This window comes from Eulemur rufifrons, chromosome 2 (genome assembly GCF_041146395.1).
Source record: "Eulemur rufifrons isolate Redbay chromosome 2, OSU_ERuf_1, whole genome shotgun sequence".
In the NCBI taxonomy this organism is placed as follows: Eukaryota; Metazoa; Chordata; class Mammalia; order Primates; family Lemuridae; genus Eulemur; species Eulemur rufifrons.
Genome location: NC_090984.1, coordinates 35,865,990 through 35,889,718, shown reverse-complemented (window position 1 = coordinate 35,889,718; position 23,729 = coordinate 35,865,990). Strand labels below are relative to the sequence as shown.

Here is a 23,729-nt window from a genome sequence, read left to right as displayed (position 1 = left end):
GTATATACAAACAATAGAATATCACTCATCCCTAAAAAGCAATGAAATTCTTATATTTGCTACAACATAGATGAACCTTGAAAACATTCCAGTAAGTGAAAGAAGTCAGTCACAAATATTCTACAATTCCACTTATCTGAGGTACCCGGAATAGGCAAATTCATCAAGATAGAGTGGTTGGTTGCCAGGGGGTTGAGGGGGAGAAAAATGGGGAGTTACCATTTAATGAGTATGTAGTTTCGGTTTGGGATGATGGACAGTAGTGATGTTCACACAACATTATGGATGTACTTAATGCCACTGAATTGTACACATAAAAATGGTTAAAATGGTAATTTTAATGTTATTTTACTTCAATAAAAATAAATTTTTAAAATCACTGCATTCCAAAAAGCTGGGGTATAAATCAAATCATACAGCTACCTTTCTTTATGTATATAATTTTTTTCTCTTCTGAAGAATCTTAATGACAATCAATGGCCACCTATCTTAATGGTAAAATGCCCAAGAGATTTGGTTGAGATGGTGGTACCATGAAGATAATGATGAGATTATAACATTCTTAAATACATACAGTACAGTGGTTTGCAATTTTCAGAGCAACTCTACATATATTACTGCATCTTACCCTCATGGTAACAGTGCAAAGAAGGCATAATGAATATTTTAATCAAAGGGTATAACTGAAGGTCACAAGACTAGAATTAGGACTAGAATTCTAATATTTGGTTGCTGCATAGAGCTCTTTCCAACATATCACAAATGCCTCCCAAGCATGTGATGTAAAAAGTCAAAGTAACACATGCTGAGTGTTGTAGTGGTGTCAATGTAATATTATGTCTCTATCAAGTCACCTTTAAAATCTGAATAAATGCAAGTAAGAAACAGAAATGAAAATATAACCTCATTTGACTTTCACTGAAAATTGTGCTTTATAATACTCCTATAAGAAATTCTCTTTATTAATGCTTGAACCACTTTTCAAGACTATGGCTAAATTCTGTCCTCTTTTTACTATGTTTCTTTTAGTGGGTTTGGTTCTTTCTATTATTATTATAATATATTACACTGTCATCAAAGATAAACTTTAAATTTCCTTTGAAGAGGTTAAGATGTCCTGCATAAAAAACATTATTTCTATTGGGAATGTTTTCATGCCCTTAAATTTAACTATTATATTGATTTTATGAATCAACATTATTATATCTGTCATCTTGATTATAATAGTTTTGTTATAATTCTTTTTTGGCTTTGGCATTATGGTAAAGTTATAAAGAATGGAATGAAGTTAAAGTGGGACAAAATCAGTTTAATACATGATAGCAATTTGAAAAAATACAGCAAACAGATGCTGATTCCCCAGTCTCAGTGCTCTGAATATGCAGTTCCATCATGTGGTAATAATAACTTGTTTTCCTTTCTCAGGCTTTGGAAAATCACTCTATATCCAAATCGGACAAATGATAGAGATACTAGAAACACCTTTGGTACAGAGCAATGAAATAAATTATGTTAGGATATGATTCATAAGTTTTCTGGAAGATCACATAACCTTCTACATCTTTATATAAAGCACCAACTTTTTGTTAGAACAGTGAGAATACAGAGTAGTTATAGTGTTGTTTCAGTTACCCATGGTCAAAGGAGGTCCAAAATTAGCTGAGTACATACAATAAGATTTTGAGAGAGAGAGAGAGAGAGAGAGAGAGACCACATTTACATAACTTTTATCACAGTATATTATTATAATTGTTCTATTTTATTATTTATTGTTGTTACTCTCTTACTGTGCCTAATTTATAAATTAAGCTTTATCATAGGTAGGTATGTATAGGAAAAACAGTATATATAGGGTTCGATACTATCTATGGTTTCAGGCATTTGCTGGGGGTCTTATAACATAGCCTCCATTAAAAAGGAGGAACTACTGCAGAGTAAAAGAAGTTGACTTTTCTTATGGGATTGCTATTTTAGCTAAAGATACTATAGCTCTGATTCTCAGAAGAAAACAGCAACAGATATTGGGTGCATCCCTGGAACTGAAGCCATAACAGGACAAAAAGCCCGAACTAACGAACTACGTTGGCAATATAGAGGGGAAACATAAGGGCAAAAATCTTGCTTCAAAGTACTATCAGAGTAATCCAGAGTCCCAGAGACCAGGACTATCTTTATGAATAGAGTTCTAGCATACCTAAAAGGAACAGAACTTTGGTACATGTGGGTTAGTGATTAGTAAGAATAACTACACTTAACTAGGGTATCACTGATGCCTCCAAATGTTCATTTCCTCTTAACATTAACCTTCTTAATAAAGATGCTTGAGAGTCTCCATTCAAATTATTTTTTAAGGACAAGTTAATGTTAACATGAAATATTACTGAGTCAATTTTCTAGTTTACTTCCATTAATATATTTTGAAATTGAAAAGTCCTTTTTTCAAATTATCTTGCAGAAGCCCAATATTTTTTAAAAAAGGATAAAATAGAACAGGTCTATAGAGGCAGAAAGGGCAGGGAGTCAGCCAATGTACACTTCCCACTGGGCAGTACTTGAGGCATCTTCCACTGAAATTTTAGGGCTCTACAGTTTGAAAAACACAGTTCCAGGTTACCCTGGGGTACATAAATTTCTTCAAATAAGCAAAAATACACAAAAATCTACAAGAGTCCCTAAGGAAGCTAAAAGTGAAACTAAAACTTAAGCTAAAATGAGTAACTTTATCCTGTACAAGAAGAACAAGTGAGTCTCATTCAGGAGAGCCAAAAGAACTTGTCATGATGGCATGATTATAGAACACATGATTACATGTACTATACACGATAACAGAGTAAGTAAATTTAGGCTAAATGCAATGGCTCACGCCTGTAATCCCAGCACTTTCGGAGGCCAAAGTAAGAGAATTGCTTGAGGCCAACAGTTTGAGACCAGCCTGGGCAACAAAGCAAGATCCCACTGCTACAAAAAAATTAAAAATTAAAAATTAACCAGGCATGGTGGCACACTCTTGTAGTTCCAGCTACTAGGGAGGCTGAAGCAGGAGGATCACTTGAGCTCAGGAGTTCAAGGCTGCAGTGAGCTATGATCGCACCACTGCACTCCAACGTGCACAACAGAGTGGGACTCTATCTCTAAATAAATAAGTAAGTAAATTTATCTACTGGAGAAAAAATAAGATTTCTGTAAATGGCTTCCAATCTCATGCAAGTACATAATTAAATAATTGGCAAGCAAACTGTTGTATATAAAACACTGAAAAAATGACAGGGTTTAAGAGTAGAGGGAGACTTCAATTCTTCAGATTCCTGACGTAGATCAAATATATAAAATCGTAAGATCACCTAAATTTACTAATTTAACAAATCAGAGAAGGATGACTTGACCAAGATCACACAAAATCAGAGTCTGAATCTGAACCAAGGTCTTCAATTACCCAACCAACAACCTTTCCACCACACCAAACTATAGTTCCCTGCTTAGGGTATGTAACAGAGCTCCAGGATAGCAAAATGCAGAACACCTTCCTAGTAAAAGATAAAAATAAAAGACTGACTTACAAAGTATAATCAATGGAATTATATCTAAAAGAAAGATTTGTCAATGAAAAGGAGTCTGAAAGAAGGAGATCAAAGAAGTAAAAACTGGCAGTGCACATGCATGCTTCAGAAATCTCATTCAACATTAAGTTGGACAAAGTGACCGCTAAGGTCTCTCAAGATAAAGAATGTGAAAGATTCACTCAGTTTGACAGGTAAGAGTAAGCTATTTGAGAAATTAAAACATAAAAAGATTTTGGGAGTCACATATATGGGCAGGACAATTTTACTATGGACAAATACAATGTCTGTACTTCACACATTTACAAAGAAATTTGCCAAGCTATACTTAAAAGATACCTGGGTCCTGGCAATCAATCACCAGAGAACTAGTAGAGATGGTATCTAAAGATATTGGCCCATTATGCTCTTGTAAACAAAATGCCCAAAAATATACTGGCTGTTATGAATCATTGGAGACTCAAAAATGTTACTTATCTTTTTATATAACTACAATACATCCAAATATGGACTAGTAATCTGTGTAATTAGATCAGCAAGAACAAACAGAACTAAAGACATTCAAAGAAAGATAAGTAACATGTAACACGAACTAAAAATATTGAGAATGAAGCAAGAGGCAGCAATTAACCACTCCCCTCCATGAAACATTCTTTCTTTGGCTTCTAGAATATCATGCTCTCAAATTTTATTCTACTTTTCTAACCACTCTTCGGTCTCCACATCCCCTCCTCCTCCTGACCCCTAAACTGCTGCCATTTAGCAGAGCTTTCTCCAAGGCCCTCCTCCTTTACTTCACATAACATCTCCAGATCCAAACTTATGATCTCTCCTCAAATTCACAGCCGCTCCAGTTATTCCCTATCTCACTAAATGACTCCAATAGCAAGGCCCCAGTGGGAGGATCGCCTGAGATCAGGAGTTCAAGACCAGCCTGAGCAAGAGCAAGACCCCCATCTCTACTAAAAATAGAAAAATTAGCTGGGCGTGGTGGTATGCACCTATAGTCCAGCTACTCAGGAGGCCGAGACAGGAGGATCGCTTGAGCCCAGAAATTTGAGGTTGCAGTGAGCTACAACACCACTGTACTCTACCCAGGGTAAGAGTGAGACTCTGTCTCAAAAAGAAAAAAAGAAAGAGGTTTGTTTGTTCATATGCTTAGGTATAAAATAAACACCACAAAAAATTACTTTAATACTTAAACACACATACACATACACATACGTACACACTGTGCTAGTACCCAGAAATGTATGTCATAATTATCTGAGCAGAAAACTAAGCAGAACCCTTTTCAAGTATATTCTTCTTTGTATGTCTAAGTTAACTGCACGGTATTTAATGTATTCTGTAATTAACTGAAGTACGGTTATCTAATTCTAGGGGACTAAGCCTTACTATGTGAATGGAAGAAACAAACCCTACTTGATATTTTTAAAAGTACAAAAAACAGATAACCAGTCTAGCCACAGTGCATAAGACAGTACATACTTTATGAGCTAAAGTCATCCCAAAACTATATTCATAATAAATAAAAAATATAAAAATAAAAATTTACAAAAATAAAGTATAGATTATTACAAGTTGCTATTAACCAAATAATAATTTGTACATACATACGAATCCTGTTAGGAGGGGTTATAGTATACAAAAACTAGTATTTGTTATGTAATGGAACAGGAGGAGAGACCTAGTAGGAAATCTCTAATTATAGTATTTCAGTCATTTTGTAGGCCTGTTCCAAGGAAAGAAAAAAATAAGACCATCAGATCATTACATTTTTAACTAAGGTATGTTAGAAGGTAATTATAATGACCAGGTTTTAGGACACAAATTCTGAGACAGTGTGAATACGTAAGTATAATAATTGAGAAAATATCTGAAATTGGATGAATTCTAGAAAATACACTGATTTATATAATTAAGCAGACTTGTGTTAAAAGTACCCAAAGATGACTAGTATAAGACCACACAGTATGAGATTACCTGGTTCTAGGTCCTTTGCTTAGATCTTCAGCCAGAAGTTTTCCCTCATTTGAATATCTATAGCATTTTATCTATAATGTATCGTATCACATTTGCCTCTTATACAATAGGTACATCTGATCATTCCTCTTAGATCTATATTTGATTTATGTTTCTATCACCCACAGCCTATACTAGGTAACTTTTAACTAGCAGTAAAAAAATATTTTTGGTATGACTAAATGACAGCATGCTCACCCATGCATACTCTCCCCTCCCCTCCCCCCCACTTATACACACACAAAGGAGCTACGGATTTGGCTTTGCCACATACTCGATGTGAATTATGTGAAAGATCTAACAAAAATTTAATGATATAATAGGAATCAAACCAAAAGCAGCTAGAATCTCATCTTTTCCCTTTGGCAGCCAAACCATATTTGGTATATAATATTAAGTATATTTTGAGATGGTCATTAAAAACTTAGGAAGGCTAATGATTGCTTAGTATTTTACAGTACATACTAATAAAGAATGAGTAAATTTTGAATATCTGAAGAGTCATAAAAATTTACATGTATTGCTGCCATTAAAATTTTTATCTAGAAAAATAAACAGACCCTGAAATGAACCTTTTTCCCTCCTTCAAAGGAAGAGATTTTATAACTTGAAAATAATTTTTTCAATGATGATCATTTACTTTTGTAATATGGAAAATATTATTAATTTAAGTAATACATTTATTTCCATGTGCAAAAAACTTGGTTTCATAGCATTTCTGGTTATCTGATTTTTCAACCATTAATATCTTTTCTTAAGGACCTGCACTATATGTACAATACAATGAATCATACTAAGTAGTAGTCAAGGTGCCTGCCTGTGAGGAACAAAAAACAAAGTTATAGAAAAGTAAATAAGAAGTACACATATGAAAAGGAAGAGAGAACAAATCAAATGCCAATAGTACAGATAAGTAATTTTAAAGCTCAGAGGAAGCAGTAAAGTGTCTAAGAGGCAAAAGTTGAATTGTGCATTGAGAGATGATCAGGTCAGGGCACAGAAGCTCATGCCTGTAATCCCAGCTCTGTGGGAGGCTGAGACAGGAAAACTGCTTAAGGCCAGGAGTTAAAGACCAGTGAGACCCCATCTTTATAAAAAATTTTAAAAATTAACCGGGCATGGTGGCGCACACCTATAGTTGTAACTACTTAGGAGGGTGAGGCAGGAGAATCACTTCAGCCCATGAGTTCAAGATCGCAGTGAACTGTGAACATGCCACTGTATCCACGCTAGCCTGGGTGACAGAGTGAAACTTTATCTCTAAAAATAAAAATTTAAAAATTATATTTTTTTAAAAAACATGATTAGGATTTAAGATAAATAACACAGAGAACAAACTATACATGCAGCAAACACTAAGAAGATCATTTTGAGTGAAATAGAGACTGGATGCTGGAAAATAGAATAAAGTAACTTTAGAATAATAGACCAAGATTAATTATAGAGAAACTTGAATTAAGAAATCTGGCAAACAATCATTAATTGAAGAAATCACAGCAAAAGCTGGCATGAAAAAGGACGCATTTAGAGTAGAGTCATCTCATAGGAGTACATAGGATAGCTTTAATGTGAGTGGAAGCTGGGAAACCTATTAGGAAGTGAACAATATAGGTTTCAATCAGGGCCACATCAGCAGAAAAAGATAGAAAGGAATAGATTTACTAATTATAGGCAAGACAGAGAGCCTGACAAAAATCTCAAAGATTTTGTATGTAAGTATCTCTAACACATAGAAAGAAAAAAAATATGGGGCTTTTGAGTCAACCATGTCTGGGCGAAATCTGTGCTGTATGAGTTATTTAACTTCTCTGAGCCTTAGTCTCCTCAGTTATAAAAAGATATTTACCTTTGTCTGGGTGTTGAGAAGATTAAACAAGAAAATGCATTTAAAGCCTCCAGAACACAACAGGCACTCAATTAAGTATGATTTTTTACTTTTCTCCCTTGGTACCCCCCTTTCATTATCCCTTAACAATTCTATTTGAGAACTGAACAGTATAGCAGGTAATCTAACAGCTGTCATTTTAGAACTGGTAAAACTGAATTAATGAGAAATTAAGTGACGTATTCAATGATATACAACTAGTTATCTCCACTGCTGGCACTAGTAGATATACTGACCATAAAACATATAAAAAGTCATGGAAAATGTGAATACAGAAACTTCTATAAAGATATACCTTTTAATAATATAAGATCTGATCCATATATTCCAAAATATTTAAATCTGACTGTTTGCCTAACAATATAAAAGGTCAATCCATTTTAAAACACATTTTTAAAATTTTTTTCTTTTTATTTCTTTGTACACAAATCAGTAGCATAAAACACTTTCTTTTTTTTTTTTTTATTTCAGCATATTACGGGGGTATAAATGTTTAGGTTGTGTATAGTACCCTTGTCCTACCAGAGTCAGAGCTTCAAGCACATCCATCCCCCAGACGGTGCACACTAAAACACATTTTTTAATATATATACCAAATTTCACCGGAAGCTGAATTTCCAAATGGAGACCTTTCCATTAAAGAAGGAAAATTAAGGGTATACATTTCTTCTTTTAAATTAGATTGAATACAGGGGAACTTCAAACACAGTCAGCAATAAACTTACTCACCTTCCATGGGCATGGAAATCTAGACGTAAAAACTGGTCCTCATGTGAGACTGCTCTTTTGGCACGCTGGTGTTTTTGGTGTAATGAATCCACATTGTAAGATAATCCTTCATAATGTCTAATGTATTTATTTAAAGGATTCCCATACTGACCTATAAAAAATAGAAAACAGTTTGAATTAGTATCATCTTGAAGGTTCTAACATGATTTCATGATTATTCAAATAACTATGAATATTTATGAAATAATTATCCGCCCAATACCAGTAGCAATAATATGAATACCCTCACTAATATTATCTTAATATGTATTTTTTAAATCTTATGGTAATAGTAATTTCGATCATATGCAAAATTCTGGATGTTGCTGTGGGTTTGTTTTAGATGTCCTTTACCAGGCTGAGGAAATTTCCTTCTATTCATACTTTGCTTATTAAAACTCTATCAGGAACAGATGCTGATTTGTCACCTGGTCTTACTGTATCTATTAAGATGATCACACAGTTTTTTCTTTTTAGTTTAATAATATGGTGAATTAAACTGATTGATTTTTGAATGTTAAAACAACCTTGCATTCCTGAGATAAACCTCACTTGGTCATATTGTTGGATTCAATTTGCTGCAATTTTGTTTATAATTTTTGTTATGTATGTTCATCAGAGATACTGGTTTGGAGTTTTCTTGTATTGCCTTTGTCAAGTTTTGGTGGCAGGGCAAAAAATGTATTGAGAAGTATTACCTCTTCTTCAATTTTCTGGATCAATTTATGTAGAATTAGTATTATTTCTTTTTTCAGTGTTTAGTAGAATTCACTGGTGAAGCCATCTTGGTCTGGAGTTTTCTTTATGGAAAGGTTTTAAATGCAATTTCAATTTCATAAATAAACAGATAAAGAGCTATACAGGTTTTTTATTTCTTCTTGAGTGAACTTTGGTAGGAATTTGTCCATTTCACTCAAGTTGTTGAATTTATGGAAATAAAGTTGTTCATAATATTTCCTTATGTTTTTTATAATTTTTTGAATCTGTAGTGATGTCATCTCTCTCATTCCTGATATAGCTAATCTGTATCTTATGTTCCTGATCAGGATAAAGATTTATCAATTTTACTGATCTTCTCAAAGAGCCACTTTTTAATTCCTCTGAGTTTTTTCTTCCTTATTTTTCTGTTTCTATTTTGGTGATTTTTACTTTGATCTTTATTCTTTCCTTCTGCTTACTTTGGATTTAATTTGCTCTTCTGTTTCTAGTTCCATAAGGTAAGGCCATCAATTTAAGACCCTCCTCTTTCCCTCACATAGGTGGTTTATAAAGTGCTATAAATATCTCCTAAGAACTCCTTCAGCAGAACTCCACAATCTTGTTGTGTTTTCATTTTCACTCTGTTCAACAAATTTCCCATTTGATTTCTTCTTTGATCCATGTGTTAAATGTCTGTTACTAACTGTCCAAATACAGAAATGTTTTCAGTTATATTTTTGTTATTGACTTCTAATTTAATTCTTCTATAGCCAAAGAACACACTCTGTATGACAACAGTACTTTTAAATATATTGAGACATCTTGTATGATCCAGAATATGGTTTATCTTTGCAAATGTTTCAGGTACGCTTGAAAAGAATGTGTATTCTTGTTATGGGTAAGTATTCTAGAAATGTCAACCTCTACTCTTATTGGTGGCATGTTTTATAAATGTCAATCAGGTTAAGTTGGTCAAGAGTGTTGTGCCAGTCTTTCCTACCTATTCTGTTACTGAGAGAGGGGTATTCAAATCTGTCTAGGATTGTAGCTTTGTCTATTTCTCCTTGCAGTTCTCTGCTTCATGTATTTTTGAAGCTCTATTATATACATATGATTATTATGCCTCTTGGATTAATTACATGCCTTTATCACTATCAAATGGCCTTTGCTATATTTTATAATATTCTATGCTCTATCGTTTTTTTTTTTTTTTTTTTTTTGAGACCGAGTCTTGCTCTATCACCCAGGCTAGAGTGCAGTGGAGTCATCATAGCTCACTGCAACCTCAAACTCCTGGGCTCAATTGATCCTCCTGCCTCAAGCCTTCCAAGTAGCTGGGACTACAGGTGTGTGGCACCATGCCTGGCTAATTTTTCTATATTTTGGTAGAGATGGGGTCACACTCTTGCTCAGACTCGTCTCAAACTCCTAGCCTCTCACTCTAGCTGCTCTCTTCTTCCTGATATTCTGTCTGTGAACTACAGCCACTTTGGTCTACCTTGACTCTCAGCTCCATCTCCTCAACTCGGGACCTTCAGTGGTGTCCACCTAGGTTTCCTCTTATAGCACTACAGCCAGTAAATTTTTTCAAGGCAGAAAGCTGGCACAATCATAAGGCTAGCCTTCTTGCTCCCCCTCTCTCAGTGTCCTTCACTGCCTCCAAGATCAACGCCTTAAAAACCAGTTTCTCTGTTTTGTTCCTGGTTTTCTTATTTCCTTTCAGACAAGGCAAATTTAGTCCTTGTTCCTCCATCTTTCACCAGAATTAAAAGGTTATTCCTTAACAAATCAAGTAAACTTTCTTCCTAAAGAAAACTGCCCTCTTTCATAAAACAAATAAAACAAGTTTTTTGAAAAAAGAAAAACTATAATCGTTTGCCTATTGTATTGCCTACAGTCTAAACTTTCCATCACTAAACTTTCTAACTATTTGCAGTTAGTGGCTTTTCATTTATGTGGTTAAGAGCACAAACTCTGATGTCAAATTACCTAGATTTAAGTTCTGGGGATTAGCTGCACCACAATGTGAAAATATTTAACACTACTGAACTGTACACTTAGAAAATGGCAAATTTTACATTATTTTTTACTAGAATAAAAAAATTATCTGGGGTTGAATAGCATTACCTTCATTTATTAATTGTTTCCCAGATTAAATGGAAAACTACTAAGTTTCAGCTTCCCATCAAGTGAAATGTAGAGGCACAGAGTAGCTCTCTCTTAAAAAGACTATTACACAGGCCAGGTGCAGTGGCTCACGCCTGTAATTCTAGCACTCTGAGAGGCCAAGGCAGGAAGATCACTTGAGTTCAGGAGTTCCAGACCAGCCTGAGCAAGATGGAGACGCCACCCTCCTCCCCCATCTCTATAAAAATAGAAAAAATTAGCCTGGAGTGGTGGTGCTCCCAGCTACTCGGGAGGCAGAGGCAGGAGGATCGCCTGAGCCCAGGAGTCTGAGGTTGCAGTGAGCTATGATGACATCACTGCACTCTAGCCAGGGTGACAGAGCAAGAATCCGTCTCACAAAAAGAAGAATTAAAAAAAAAAAAAAAGCCTACTACACAGATTAAATGATGTAAACCATGTGCAACAATTAAGAAAGTGCCTACCATGCAGCAAGGATTCAATAAATTTTCCATCATGATCTCTTCCCTCTCCTTTTTTCTTTTCTCCCACACTTGCCTTTGAGACCAATATACACACATTGAGGCCATAAATTCAGGAATAAAAACAAAACTGGGTTTGAATTCTGATACTTCCTAGTGATGACCACATGAACTGCATAATCATTAAACTTTTTTAAATCTCAGAGGTTATCCCTAAAATGGAGACAACAATGTCTACCTCAAATGCATGTAAAATGCTTAGCATAAAGTCTAAAATAAAAGGACCATTTAAATAATTATTGAGCTACTTCACCCTCCTCTTGAATGCACTCCTCTCAAGAGAGGTGACAGGAATAGAGTACAAAACTATCTTCACAACTAGTAAAGAAAATACAGTGAAGCCAATGTGTAGGAGATAATAAAGCTGGCTAGTGTAGAACTTTTAAAAATCAAGACTAAATAATGGAATCAAATATTATGCCAATGCATGCAAATTGACCAAAGGGTTGATAATAAAAAAAATATTATACCAATGCATTTTCCAAATCCTTTAAAAATATTTTTAAATTTATATTTGGGTTTAAAAAAATATCCCACACAGAGAACATATCAAGAGAAGAAATAAGAATGGGGAAACTATAGTATGAAAACTTTTGAGTAATTCTTTTCATTCTGAAAATCAAATGTAGGATTTCCATTAGGTTACTGAATTGGATTTCTTTTATGTATTCTGAGTAGCCACAGCACAAGCTTAGCTTTGCAGAGCTGCGCTTCCACTCCTTTTTCAGTACCAAAAAAGTCAAGTTTTTAACTCACAGTTCAGATAAAGTATTTTGTCACTTATGATAACTTAAAACAATAACTATTGTTATTCTGGCGTAGCACTCATGACAAAAACTCAACTATTTACATGGATGGAACACCATCAGGAGAGTTATTAAACAAAGTCATCTTTTCTCTGTCCCACACAAGAAGGAATTTTATAAAGCAACATAATATTCACTTTAACTGGCAAAGGACCTAATGATTTTCTGAATCTTTGTAACTGAGACAGAACATGATTCACAAGGTTCAATTGGGAAAGTTAAAAACAATACCCAGGGATACATAGTTACCAAGTCCACCTCATTATCATCTTCTACATAAGACCTAGCAATGTTTCTGTGTTTATTATACTAAAAAATCAGCAGTTATATGATCTCAGTAATGTGAAAAAAACTGACATTAAGATATTTAATTGGTGTTCATTTAAAAAAAAAAGATATTTAATTGAAATAGTATTCATAATTTCTCTCCTCCTCTACTTAATAAAATGAAGGGAAAAATGGGGGTTGGGAGGAGTAGCCTACCCTCCCCCACAAAAAGAGAAGAACAGAACCAATCCTCAAGCACTGAAATCAAACAAGAAAAAGATAACCAGTGTGTGCTGGAGCTGGCTGATACAGGTTCATGAGTGCCAATTATCTTCTCAGCTTCACGATCTGTGACGTTATGTCGGTTGCCTGAATTGGAGTATTTACACCACTGAAATTGGAAAAGACTACAAATCAAAAGGTTTTTTTCCTTTCTTTTCTTTTTTTGTTTTAAGAGAGCCAGTGTACTAATACAACAGTGGGCATAATCTAATGATGTAATCTTTCAAACAGGCAGCCAAGGAAATGAACAGAATATTTTAATTAAAATGTGAAAAGCAAAGCTCACTGGACTTCTGATGTTTGCTGATCCTAACCCTCAGAAGCCATGCCATTTTTACTAATTCTTATAGTGATGAGAAGAAAAAAAAAAATAAAAGGAACCGTACAATTCATTTTTAAAATCTCAAAAGAGAACAGAACCCTGAAATTCTCAAAAAGACTGTACATGATCATGGCCCCAAGACTGCAGAAAAACGAGTAAAACAAAAGAATCAGCCCTCAAACTATGAGTTGAGGGGGAAAAAATACACCAGTATCAGAGAGAGAAGAAAAAGAAAGAAGCCACCTGAATTATGTAGTAGCAAAAAGAACATTTGGTCAAAGAAGAGGCATACAACCACCAACATAATATTGTACAAACATATTACAGCAAAAATCATGAAAGTAACACAAAAAGGAAAACAGAAAAAGAATCCAACTGAGAAGGAAACAAACATCTGGAAAAATCCTGGGAAAACTGGAATAAGTCTAAAATGACATTAAGAAATTCTTATTGGCTAGGCATGGTGGCTCACACCTGTAATCCTAGAACTTTGGGAGTCTGAGGCAAGAGGATTGCTTCAGCCCAAGAGTTTGAGGCTGCAGTGAGCTATGATGGCACCAGTGTACTCCAGCCTGGGCAACAGAGTGAGACTATCTCAAAAAAAAAAAATAAATAAATAATTCTTATTAATTTTCTTCAGTACAAGAACACTGTGGTTATATAGAAGGAGAATGTTCTGAATTTTGGGAGATCCATTTTAAAGTATTTAGGGGTAAAAATGATATGTCTATAACTTACACTGAAGATGATTGGGGGTGGAGGTAGAAAAGAAAAAGGGTGCAAATGTTTAACCAGTGTCCACTCAGGCTATGACTGAGTAAGAGAGACTGAATTTAACCTACCAAGATAAACAATTAGAAAACTGTTTGTTTCCTTCTCAGTTGGATTCTTTTTCTGTTTTCCTTTTTTTGTTACTTTCATGATTTTTGCTGTAATATGCTTGTACAATGTTATGTTGGTGGTTGTATGCCTCTTCTTTGACCAAATGTTCTTTTTGCTACTACAAAAGAAAAGAAAAACATATAAGGAGAGATCTACTACAAGTGGCCCAACTTACTGCCCACAAGCAGCTTCCGGGCCAAAGTGCAGGGAGGAGAAACCCAGAGCCTGATGGTCACTGAATTAAGACAAACATCTGGGTTCATGGAAGCCATGCATTTAGAATCGTGGGACAGAGTACCAAAAAGGAAGAAACTGAACAGAGAGAGCTACAGAACCTGAAGTGGGACTCCATTAAGTGTCTGGCTGAGTACTGATCTGAGCATGTGAGAGAATACTCTTCCACCACAGAAAAATGAGTTACCAGAAAGTAGTAAGCAGAACAAGCTTTGAAGCTTATACAAGGATGGGAAAGTGTTCATATTTCTACCATCCAGAGAAGAGAGACCTTATGCTGGGTACAGCCCTCAGAAAAATAACAACTTTATTAGTAGGGTAAAATTAGCCATATAAAGGCTGTTTTGGATCTACCCTAACAAAGCTTAAAGGCAATCTTCCAAATGTGAATAATAAATTAGACTTAACTGACTCCAAGTAGTTTAATTGTACACCAAAAGGCTGAAAGTGTTTAAAGGAAAAGATAAAATCAAACACTTAAAAATGTTAAAACTCAGAATATTCTTGTGTCCAATCAAAATTACCATGCATGTAAAGAAGTAAAATCTAAGTATATTTTTCTCCCATAACTAAAAGAAAAGTTAGTCATTAGAAACAGAAATTATAGAGATGATGGAACAAGCAGACAAGGAGGTAAAAACAGCTATTATAAATATGTTCCTTAGGTTAAGGAACACACAGGAAAGCAAACATGATAAGGGGAAAAGTGAAAGCTATAACTATAAATCTACAGATCCAAGATGCTCAACGAGTCCCAAGGAGAATAAACATAAAATATTTACTATATAAATATATATGTGTCTATATACATGCACATATATACACAAACACCTCAAATAAAGGCATATCACAGGCTAATGACTAAAAACTAGGGAGCAAAAAAAAAAAAATCTTAAAATCAGCTGTGGGTACAAAAGCATCAAAGGAACCAGGAAAAAAGACACATTACATACAAAGGAACAAAGATAAAAATGACAGCACACTCCATGTAAACAGAACATAATGCAGCAACATATTCAAAGTACTACAATTAAAAAAAAAAACACAGCCTGAGCAAGAGCAAGACCTCGTCTCTACTAAAAATAGAAAGCAATCATATGGACAACTAAAAATATGTACAGAAAAAATTAGCCGGGCATGGTGGCACGTGCCTGTAGTCCCAGCTACTCGGGAGGCTGAGGCAGGAGGATTGCTTGAGCCCAGGAGTTTGAGGTTGCTGTGAGCTAGGCTGATGCCACAGCACTCTAGCCCAGGCAACAGAGTGAGACCCTGTCTCAAAAAAAAAAAAAAAAAAACAAACAACTTTCTCAACCTAAGATTCTATACCCAGTGAAAATATCTTTCACAAATGAAGGTGGAGAGGGTGAAATGAAACCTTTTTCTGAAGACCAGAGCTTACAATTCATCACTAGGATACTTCTATTCCTAGAAATGTTAAAGGAAGTTTTTCAAGCAAAAGGAATGATACCAGATGTAAATCTATATTGACATAAAGAATAGTGACAGAAATGATGACCATATAAGAAAATAAAAAGGATTTTTCTCATTTTTAATCTCTTTAAAAAACACAATGTACTGTGAAATTTATGACATGTATGAATTAAAATGTATGACAATAACAGCACAATGGAGAAGAGAAGAGAAATGGAAGTGTACTTATACTCTATGTGAAGTGGAATAACATTATTAATATTTGACAGTATACTATAAGTTATAGATGTATATTTTATACCCTAGGAACAACCTCTAAAAAAACTGACAAACAGGTATATCACATAAGCCAAAAGCAGAGATAAAATGGAATCATTTTTTAAAAGTAAATTAATCCCAAAGAATGCAGGGGAAAGGGGGGGGAAAGAACTATGAACAGATGGAAGAAAAAATAAATAGTAAGATGGTAGTTTAAAATGCAGCCATATCCCAGCCTGAGCAAGAGCGAGACCCTGTCTCTACTAAAAAAATACAAAAAAATTAGCTGGACAACTAAAATATATATATATATATATATATATATATATATATAAATAAAATTAGCCAGGCATGGTGACACATGCCTGTAGTCCCAGCTACTCGGGAGAATGAGGCAGGAGGATCACTTGAGCTCAGGAGTTTGAGGTTGCCATGAGCTAGGCTGATGCCACAGCACTCTAGCCTGGGCAACAGAGTGAGACTCTGTCTCAAAAAAAAAAAAAAAAAAATCAGTCATATCAATAATTACATTAAAAGTAAATGATCTAAGCCAGGCACTAAATTACGCCTGTAATCCCAGCACTTTGAGAGGCCAAAGCAGGAGAATCACTTGAGGCCAGGAGTTCCAGACCAGCCTGGGCAACATATAGAGACCCCCATCTCTACAAAAAATTAAAAAATTAAAAAAGTAGCCAGGCATGGTGGCACACGTCATGAATATGTTTTCTGACTATAGAATTAAATCAATAACAGATATCCAAGAAAATCCCCAAATATTCATAACTTACACTTCTAAATAGCCCATGGATCAAAAAAGAAATTAAAAGGAAAATTAGAAAGTATTTTGAATTGACTACAAACAGCACAAGAAACTTTTGGGATTGATGTAAATGTTCTATATTATGATTATGAGTGGTAGTTATATGAGTAAATATATTTCTCAAAATTCATACACTTGACCTTAGCCTTTGAAAAGACCAAGAAGTGATCAAAATTCATAGATTTGTACACTCAAAACTGTTGAATTTTATTGCATATAAACTATACCTCAATAAAGCTGACTAAATTTTTTAAAAAATAAAAACAATGAATCAAAATGGTAGGTGTTTGTATCCAAGTCATGGCACCAAAAGAAATTACTAAAAAAAAAAGTGGTAGGCATATGGGTATTTGGCCCTTCTTTCTACTTTTTCCCTAAGTTATAAAATTTTTCATAATAAAGTCCAGAATCAAAAACAAAGATAAAAAGATAATTTAAAATATTCCAACTTATCTTCTCAATCTTCTCATTAAATAAATGGAATCAACATTCTACTCACCTCCAATTAACTATTAAGCATCCTCTGTAATGATTCAATATTCCTAAATAACTACATTTTGCTAATAGGACATCTTATTTCCCACAGAATTAGGAAAATAAAAGATTGAATGACAACCAGTGATTACAGGTACCAAAAGAAAACTAGAGGATACCAACATTAAGGGACAGTAACAGTTGAGAAAGTAGCAACTGACCAGACCATTTTCAAGAACTACTTAGAAGACTGGAAGGTCAAGCTCAACACTAGAGCTAAAAAGCTAAAAGAAAATCTGGAAACCTACTACTCATCATGTGTTCAAATAACAAGTCCACTCATTATTACCATTGAGATTGGAAATTTGTGCTTATGGATGTTTCAGTCGTTAGCCAATTAAATCCTTTTCTGTGTGTAGCATTTTGCGTTTTCCTGAACACACAGAACCTTGCGATTTAAACTGTGTTTCAGGGACTAGCACCATAGTAGGTACCTCTGGGGAAACTTAGCAATGCAGCATCTTGGACTCCCAGATCTACTTACTGATCCCTCAAGTGACTCAGGCTCTCCCCTTGCCCCACCTGATCCCCAGAGTGATATGTATGCACATTCAACTTTGAGAAGCACTGCAACTTTTCTTCATACAGAAATTCCCTGACTTCTGCCAGCAGCTATAAAGGCTGAGTACCAAAAATCCAAATTCCGAAATGCTCTAAAATCTTAAACATTTTGAACACAGACACTGAAAAGAAATGCTCACTGGAGCACTTCAGATTTCAGATTTTCAGATTAGGATTACTTAACTGGTGAGTATAATGCAAAATTTCAGATTTTCCAAAATGTGAAACTCTGCTGGTCCCAAGCATTTCAGATAAGGGATATTCAACCTGTATCCCTTTTTTTCTGCATGCTTGCTTTAATCTAAGCATTTAACAGTACATTAATAAGGCTATGTACCACAGGTGCTATCATTTAAGCAAAAAAAATACCTCAACTGACAGCTCAGGTAATGTACTGAATAGAAAAAGTTCCCAAATAATGTAGAACAGAGGGTGGCAAACTATAATCCAAAGGCCAGTTTCAGCCAGCCACCTGTTTTCACAACCTTGCTGTGCTCATTCATTTACATATTTTCTACTGCTGCTTTCACACAACAGCCAAGTTGATTGAGTAAGCCGAACTGTACAAAATATTACAGACTGGTATCAAATCTTTGCGAAGTCACTTAAGCACATAGTTTCATTAGTGTTGCCTAGTTATAACCCACCTTGCTTTTTCCTCTACAATAGGTATATTAACCTGAGATCCACAGACCTCTGTGATAATTTTCGGTGTCAACTTGACTGAATTAAGGAATACCTAGAGAACAGGTAAAGCATTATTTCTGGGTGTGTTTCTAAGGGTGTTTACAGAGGAGATTGGTGTGTGAGTAGGTAGACTGAGTAGGAAAGATCGGCTGGAGACCAGGATAGAATAAGAAGGCAAATTCATTCTCTCTCTCTCTCTCTCTTCTTCTTCACTTCCTCCCGACCTCCATTCCTGGAGCGGGGACACCCTTCTCTTACCCTTGGACATCAGAAGTCCAGGCTCATTCCAGCAGCCCCCCCAGGTTCTCAGGCTGGCTCTCAGACCTTAAGATTTGTATAAAGCCATGCTACCAGCACCCCAGTATCTCCAGCTTGCAGACGGCCTAGTGTGGGATATCTTAGTATCCATAATTCCATGAGCCAATTCCCCTAGTAAATTGCCTCTCATATATCTATCTATCTATATACATGTATACATATATATACACATACACATACATACTTATGTATGTATATCCTATTATTTCTGTCTCTCTGGAGAACCATGACTAATACAGTCAATCCTCGGTATCCACAGGTTCTGCATCTATGGACTGAACCAACTACAGATTCAAAATACTTGGGGGAGGGGGAAATTCCACCAAAGTTCCAAAAGACAAAATTTGAATTTGCCTCACACTGAGTAAGTACTATGTTGAATCCACCCAAATGAAGTATGTGTAGGCATTGCATTAGGTACTGTAAGTAATCTAGAAATGATGTAAAGCATACAGGAGGATATTTGTAAATTATATGCAAGTACTAGGATCCAATCCCCATGGACACTGAAGGAGGACTGCACAGCCTCTACAGGGGATTCATGAACCTCTCGATTTTGAATGCAAAATCCAAAAAATATTTCCTTATTGGATTTCCTTCTCTGAAAACTTACTACACTAACTAGGCCTACCAAACCATGCTGAACAACACCAAGTGAGGGCATTTTTACTTTGTTCCTGACTTTAATAAGAATATCTTGGTTGGGCGTGGTGCTCACACCTATAATCCTAGCACTCTGGGAGGCCGAGGCAGGAGGACAGCTTGAGCTCAGGAGTTCAAGACCAGCCAGAGCAAGAGTGAGACCACGTCCCTACTAAAAATAGAAAAAAATTAGCTGGGTGTGGTGGTGCACACCTGTAGTCCCAGCTACTCAGGAGGCTGAGGCAGGAGGATTGCCTGAGCCCAGGAGTTTGAGGTTGCTGTGAGCTAGGCTGATGCCATGGCACTCACCCAAGCAACAGAGTAAGACTCTGTCTCAAAAAAAAAAAAAAAAAAAATCTTTAATTTTCATTGTATAATATATTCAAAATATGATGCTAAGGCTGTTTCTTCCCATTCCTATTTTAGAAATCTAGTATTTTAAAATTCACATGAAAATCTGGCTAAAACACATTAAAAAATGGTTTTTTTAAAAAAGCTTCACATTTCACATCTTTAAAGGGAAAAATCATCCTATTGCTGCTATAACGGGGGGATAAAGGGGAAAATTAAAAATCCTAAATTATATATGCTTATTTTATTCTTAAAAGTTTTCCAATTTTCTTAAATGTACCCTGATAGCTTACTACATAGAGAAAAATATCCTGACTAGATAAACTTCTAGTCAGTTTATCCTGATTAGATAAGCAATAATGTTTATGAATTGGATGTAAGATAACTAAAATTTGTCAAGTTCTTACTATCTGCCAGCTTCTGTACTGCTCTACATTTTTTTCATTTAATCCACTCAACAGACCTATGAAGTAAAAACTATTAGCCCATTTTAAAGAAAATTGAGCTTTGAGAGATATGAAACCAATGCAAGTTCACACAGCAAATCAGAGGCAGTGCCAAGAAGGCAATTTTGGTTTCAATGCTTTCACAATAACCTACAATTCTATTACCCTCATCATAAACAAGGTGTTTCATTATGTTTCTGATGCGACTGTAAAAAACTGCAAAGAAAAAAAAATCAAATTATGGTAATTTTTGCACATGGTAAAAACCTTTCAAAAACTAAACTAACATCAACTCTAGGATGTGGAAAAACATGTAATGAAATACTAAAGAAGAATGTACTTTTTATAGACCAAAAAATATATATGTTTACCCTTGATTTCCACAGCTGGTGACTGAAATTGGCATAGTTTACTCCACAGGAGCCCTGGCTAATCTCCAATCCTTACACTATTTACCTCAGTCAGACACCACAAAATTGCTTGTTCCCACATGCAGAGTCTGGACCTACTCAACTGAGGTTTGTTCCAATACTTTAGCAACCAACGAATAGCTCAAAAAGTAAAGATAGAACATAGCTTTATCAACCAATCTCACCGAAAGATGTTAAATATTCACCCATCTCTATCTGAACACAGTTTGGCCTCTGATCCACTCATGTTTGAATCTGATTTCTCCTCATTACAGATCTTCCTGATTTCCTAGTTCCAAGCTACCTAAGTGTCTACTCCAATTCCTAATCCTTATTACTTGCTAGACTCTCCTATTGCAAGTTCTACCAATCTATAAATATATATGCCCTGGTACTAATATCATTGCTTCTATTATGTAATATCAAGCTTAAATCAAGAGAAATCGTGAATCAGACAAAGAAACACCAGACTCAAATAGGAATACAAGATTTTGTGTTCCTTGGAAATTAACATGCAAATCCTACACAAGAAACTGACCCAAAATCTATAGATTCTTCCATAAATACTAAAGTATTCTCCAATGTGATCTCATTCAATTCCCACGCAATATTCTCTTACTTGAAGTAATATTCTATTACTTGACAATAATACTGTTAACCCTCTCCACTTTTATCTTCTTCAAGACTACCCAGGTATCCCCAAAAGCCAGTAGTATACACCATAATTACCCCCAAAATATGTGAAAAACACCAACACTGCCCTGCCTTTCCAACGCCACTTTTGTATCATAAACTTAATCTTCAAACAACTGGAGGAAAACTGTCATAATGTCTGAAAGAGGCACACTATCGCCAAAACTTCAGCAAGCAAACATGTCTGCTCCGTTCAGAATTCAAGTCTCCAGTGATGCTTCTGATTAGAGCGCCTAGTTCACAAGACTGGTTTACATGCCTGTGTCCTAGTTGCAAATGAAGGCTGAAAATTTGAATTAGGGAGATAGAATTCATAATGGCTAAAAATGTGCCAAACACAGCAAGGTTCAAAAGGCCCTGGACATAGTCAAGCTGAGTTGAAGAAGGCATAAAGAAGAAAAAAAAAAAAAGGTCCTAGACAGTCAAAAATCATGACAAATGACTGGCCTTCAGTCTCTTCTTTACACAGCAGCCAGAGTAAGGCTGTTGAAGGAAAATCATATCATGTCACTACTCTACTCAAAACCTACCAAAGATTTCCCAACTCACAGTTTAGAAGGCTGAATGTGATCCTTACAAAGGGGCTGCATTCTCTCTCCCACCCCATTCCCGTATCTCTCTTGTCTTCTACCACTTTTTCCTTACTCTATGTACTGTATTGTCCCTCTGCCTGGAACATCTTCCCCTAAAGCAAGATTGACTGCCACACTTCATTCAAATATCTACTCAATTTCTTCAAAAGCTTTCCCTGATCACTTTATCTAAAAGCACATGTCCCAGTCATTCTCATTCTTATACCCTGCTTTATTTTTCTTCAATTTCTGACAGCTATCCCCACCACTAGAATACAAATGCTCCATGAGAACAAGGGCTTTGTTTTGTTCACTGATGTATCCTTAGCACCTAGGACAGAGTCAGATGTAAAATGGTGCTCAATAAATATCAATATAGGGCCGGGCGCGGTGGCTCACGCCTGTAATCCTAGCACTCTGGGAGGCCGAGGTGGGCGGATCGTTTGAGCTCAGGAGTTCGAGACCAGCCTGAGCAAGAGCGAGACCCCATCTCTACTAAAAATAGAAAGAAATTATATGGACAGCTAAAAATATATATATAGAAAAAATTAGCCGGGCATAGTGGCGCATGCCTGTAGTCCCAGCTACTCGGGAGGCTGAGACAGGAGGATCCCTTGAGCTCAGGAGTTTGAGGTTGCTGTGAGCTTGGGTGACGCCACGGCACTCACTCTAGCCTGGGCAACAGAGAGAGACTCTGTCTCAAAAAAAAAAAAAAAAAAAAAAAATAAATATCAATATAAATAATTAATGAATCCACTAAATGTTCCAGGGAAATTTCTATTCTCATTTGTATTTATAAAGAAAGCATGGGTTTCACTTGAACAAACTGAAAAGAAGAAGAAAAAAGAAAGCAGCCTATACCTTGCTGATAATAAAGCCATAAACAAATCAACAGAAAACATGTGATCCTATCATACTCATTCCAAGTATCAGAATTTCTAGTAGGCTTAGCACTTGCAAAGTATAATTTAAAAAAAAAAAAAAATTATTACAGATCTAGTCACCAGATTAGGGGGAAAAAAATTTTCTACTGATGCCGTAAGAGCATTTCAGATATTTGTGCCCTTACCCATGCAGTTGTCATCACCATTTTTCACAACTTTCTGGACAGACTTGAAACTCTCAAATTACTGTTGCATCTAAGTTTTTGGTGATCAACACATTTTACTTTATGCTTCAACAGTTTTGTGAACATTATCTTTATTTATAAGTAGAACTAAATCTCATGGATTAGAATCCCAGCTTTGAAAGATCTTTGACAAGTTACCTACCTATGCCTGCTTCCCCATCTGTAAAACGGGAGAGATAGCAATACCTGTGTCTAACAGTGTTGTTATGTGGATTAAATAAGTTAATATATAAAGTGCTTAGAATAATGTATACATATACTATGTAAGAATTCAATACATTATGGCTATACTAATTAATATATTATTCATCTAACCCTCAAAACAACCCTTTAGGACAAGTACAATTAATCTTAAGATGAGCCATAGAGAGATTAAGTGACCCACCGGAAGACTACAAAACTTCCTTCTAGCTCTAACATTCTGTAATTCTAAATTTACCCCAAAATGAAAATTAATTTTTAAAACTTTCATCTTAATAACATA

At 35.4% G+C, this 23,729-nt stretch overlaps 1 protein-coding gene across 1 annotated transcript in view; it reads right to left on the bottom strand.

Annotated features, from left to right (window-relative positions):
• Positions 1 to 23,729, bottom strand: part of ADAM10 (ADAM metallopeptidase domain 10) — a 127,583-nt gene that overhangs the window by 89,175 nt on the left and 14,679 nt on the right. The window contains exon 2 of the mRNA XM_069483412.1: positions 8,197 to 8,347. Within this exon, the coding sequence (XP_069339513.1) occupies positions 8,197 to 8,347 (151 nt within the window). The remainder of the gene's footprint in view (positions 1 to 8,196; positions 8,348 to 23,729) is intronic.